The following is a 3,110-nucleotide window of genomic DNA, read 5'->3' as shown; positions in this document are numbered from 1 at the left end:
TGACTACTTCACTATCAACAACACTCAGAGCGCGCCGCCGTTTGTGATCGAGGGCCACCGGGGGGAGAAAAGTGAGAAGGACAACGAGAAGAAGGAGAGGAGAAAACCTGCTGTCACGTTTCGCAGCCTCAACCTCTGCCCGGAGTTGGTGGAGGTTTTGGACAAAGACAGCATCACTCATCCCACCACGGTGCAACTCCAAACCATCCCCAAGATCCTGCACGGCCACAACATCCTGTGCGCCGCCGAGACCGGGAGCGGAAAAACACTGAGCTACCTGCTGCCCATCGTCCACAGACTCCAGGCAGACAAGGCGGCAGAGGAGGAAAGTATCGAGACCACGACCAAGACTCGCTCTGTGGTTCTGGTGCCCTCCCGAGAGCTAGCTGACCAGGTGTCGACCGTGGCCAGGACCCTGTGTGCCCCGTTCGGCCTGGCGGTCAAGACCGTGGGCGGGGGGAGAGGCGTGGGCAACATCAAGATGGCCTTCTCCAAGGGCCCTCCGGACGTGCTGGTGGCCACCCCCGGGGCGCTGGTCAAAGCCCTGCGGAGACGCTACCTGGACCTGGGCGAGCTGAGCTTCTTCGTGGTGGACGAGGCCGACACCATGTTCGACCCGAGCTTTTCCGCCATGCTGGAGGACATCCTGACCCGGACCCCCGTGGCCAGCAAGCCCTCGGAGACGCACAGAGGCCCGAACCGCCGGGCCCAGCTGGTGGTGGTGGGGGCCACCTTCCCGGGGGGGGTGGGGGAGGTGCTGGGTCAGGTGACGGACCTGGGCAGCGTGGTGACCGTGAAGAGCAGGATGCTGCACTGCCTCATGCCCCACGTGAAGCAGACCTTCCTGAAGGTGAGGGGCGCCGACAAGCTGCTGGAGCTCCAGCAGGCTCTGAGGCTGGCAGGGCTGGGGCAGGACGGCGGGGCGGGGGCTGGGGGGGCTGGAGGGGGGGTGCTGGTCTTCTGTAATAGGGCCCCCACCGTCAACTGGCTGGGCTACTCCCTGGAGGAGGCGGGCGTGCGCCACGTGCGTCTGCAGGGGGAGATGCCGGCCGCCCTCAGGGCTGGGATCTTCCGTTCCTTCCAGAAGGGCCAGGTGGACGTGCTGGTGTGCACCGACATCGCCTCGCGGGGGCTGGACACGGGGAGGGTCCGTCTGGTGGTCAACTACGACTTCCCTGAGTCCCACACGGACTATATACATCGGGCGGGGCGCGTGGGGCGGGCGGGGGGCGAGGAGGGCGCGGAGGTGCTCAGCTTCGTCACGCACCCCTGGGACGTGGAGCTGGTCCAGAAGATGGAGACGGCGGCCAGGAGGAAGACCAGCCTGCCGGGGATGGAGTCTGCCATCACCCTGCCTGACCCCCGGGCTGTGGAGGAGGAGGAGGAGGAAGAGTAACCTCCCAGGGATGGAGTCTGCTATCACCCAGCCTGACCCCCGGGCTGAGGAGGAGGAGGAGGAGGAGGGAGAGGAGGAAGTGTAACCTCCGTTATCAGTCAGTAAACAAAGACTATCGAAGGAGAGGAACTTGTAGGCTAACTTCAGTTTGATCACTTCTGTGTTCACAAGAGAGATGGCAATGTTTGTTATGGTCACACTCACACACACTCAGTAAAATACGTCATTGGATTTCTACTGTTGTTCAGCACCTTATTTACTCCTGTATATAATGTGTTTATAATGTGTTTATAATGTCAGAGAATGAGATCTGAAGTAGAGGTGAAGGAGAAATAGTCATGTCAATGGGCATTTGTCTGATGGCTCGCATCTATCTTACATAAGCAGCCATCTCTTCAAGTCCTCAGTGTGATGGATATATTATTTATTCATGTAATAATAATAAGATTACATAATATTACATAACTATTGTGTTCGTGATAACCTCATTGAGACCAGGTGAGATCCTTTGTAGGAAGTCGCCACAAAGGGGTGGAAACCTGTTTGAAATCCGTGACGCCTCACCACATTAAAAGCCTTTTTGTTAATTAAGGCGACTATCTTTTTCCCTCCGGTTTTTTTTCTTCAATTTTCTTAAATAGTCCTCCCCAGTCAGAAGGAGATAGTCTCGCACAAAGTCTCATTCCCAGACACTTCCGGCCAAATGCATGAAAGCTCTGGTTAATCTCCTTAATTAAGCCAATAGAAAGAGTGTCGAAACTGACGCCTCATAGCCATCGGTCTTATCTTACTCTCTTATCGTACTTTCCCCTCAGCGCTGCCCACCACACGTCACGCAGCTGTGCCTCGCAGCTCTGTGGTTTGCTGAAATCACACTTTCCTCAGTAAATCCTCTCCCACTAACGCCAGGGTTGAGTTATCATTCCAGGTTTGTCCACTGCCAGGGGGAGAGGCTACAACTCACATACAACAACCAATCATCCGCGGGCGTATGGGCGAGGGGGTTCTGGGAAGGTGTCATCCATCACTCCGTCCAGGTCCAATCCCAGCCAGATCGGCTAATCTAAAACTCCATCAGACCTCGAAAGGACGCGTGAGAACTGCCAGTTTGGAGGTAGAGAAAAACTGCTTGTGATACCCCACCACCTCTGTGAGGCTGAGTGTAGTCACTAGGCAGGGTGTTATTTGACCTGGCAGTCACGTAATGTATTGTGTCTGTATTTATTCCCCAAAAGGAAATGTATTCAGGTAATGTATGTATGTATTCAAGATCACAATCATGCCAGGCCAGAGTGCACTTCACCACTCTGCATCACATGTAGGACGTTACCCAGTATTAACACCTAGTAAAGGAACACACGTATCCTTTTATGTGTTGAGGTGAGACAGATTGACTGAATCAGTCATAATATTGACAATGTGCCAGCTATAGAAAGCTTTCATCTTCTCTCAGACGTAGCCAAAGGTGGAAGGTTAGGCCTCTTTTGAAAGGATGTCTTAATTCTCTTTCTGCTTTAGTCATACAGAGTCACATTATGACAAAGTAGCGATGTTCATTAATCTGCTGTCGGCTAAGGGCCTAACCTTGAAGCGTTGAAGCCCATTGATGCTGCAGACAGCGCTGACAGACCTGGGTAAATCTACTTGAAAGTCTACGCCTGTGGCTACTTGTTCAAACGCAGCCACAGACGTTTCAACATGAATATGTGTCACA

General features: G+C 54.1%; 1 protein-coding gene across 1 annotated transcript in view; it reads left to right on the top strand.

The window, feature by feature from the left end:
* The window catches only part of ddx28 (DEAD (Asp-Glu-Ala-Asp) box polypeptide 28), a 2,181-nt gene extending 674 nt beyond the window's left edge, over window positions 1-1,507 (top strand). Inside the window, exon 2 of the mRNA XM_080528187.1 lies at window positions 1-1,507. This exon is cut by the window's left edge and continues 158 nt beyond it. Within this exon, the coding sequence (XP_080384313.1) occupies window positions 1-1,396 (1,396 nt within the window). The 3' untranslated portion in view covers window positions 1,397-1,507.
* The last annotated feature ends 1,603 nt before the right edge of the window (window positions 1,508-3,110 follow it).

Source organism: Nansenia antarctica, assembly GCF_963989245.1.
Source record: "Nansenia antarctica genome assembly, chromosome: 4".
In the NCBI taxonomy this organism is placed as follows: Eukaryota; Metazoa; Chordata; class Actinopteri; order Argentiniformes; family Microstomatidae; genus Nansenia; species Nansenia antarctica.
Note: the sequence above shows the minus strand (reverse complement) of the source record. Positions and strands in the feature narration are given on the sequence as shown.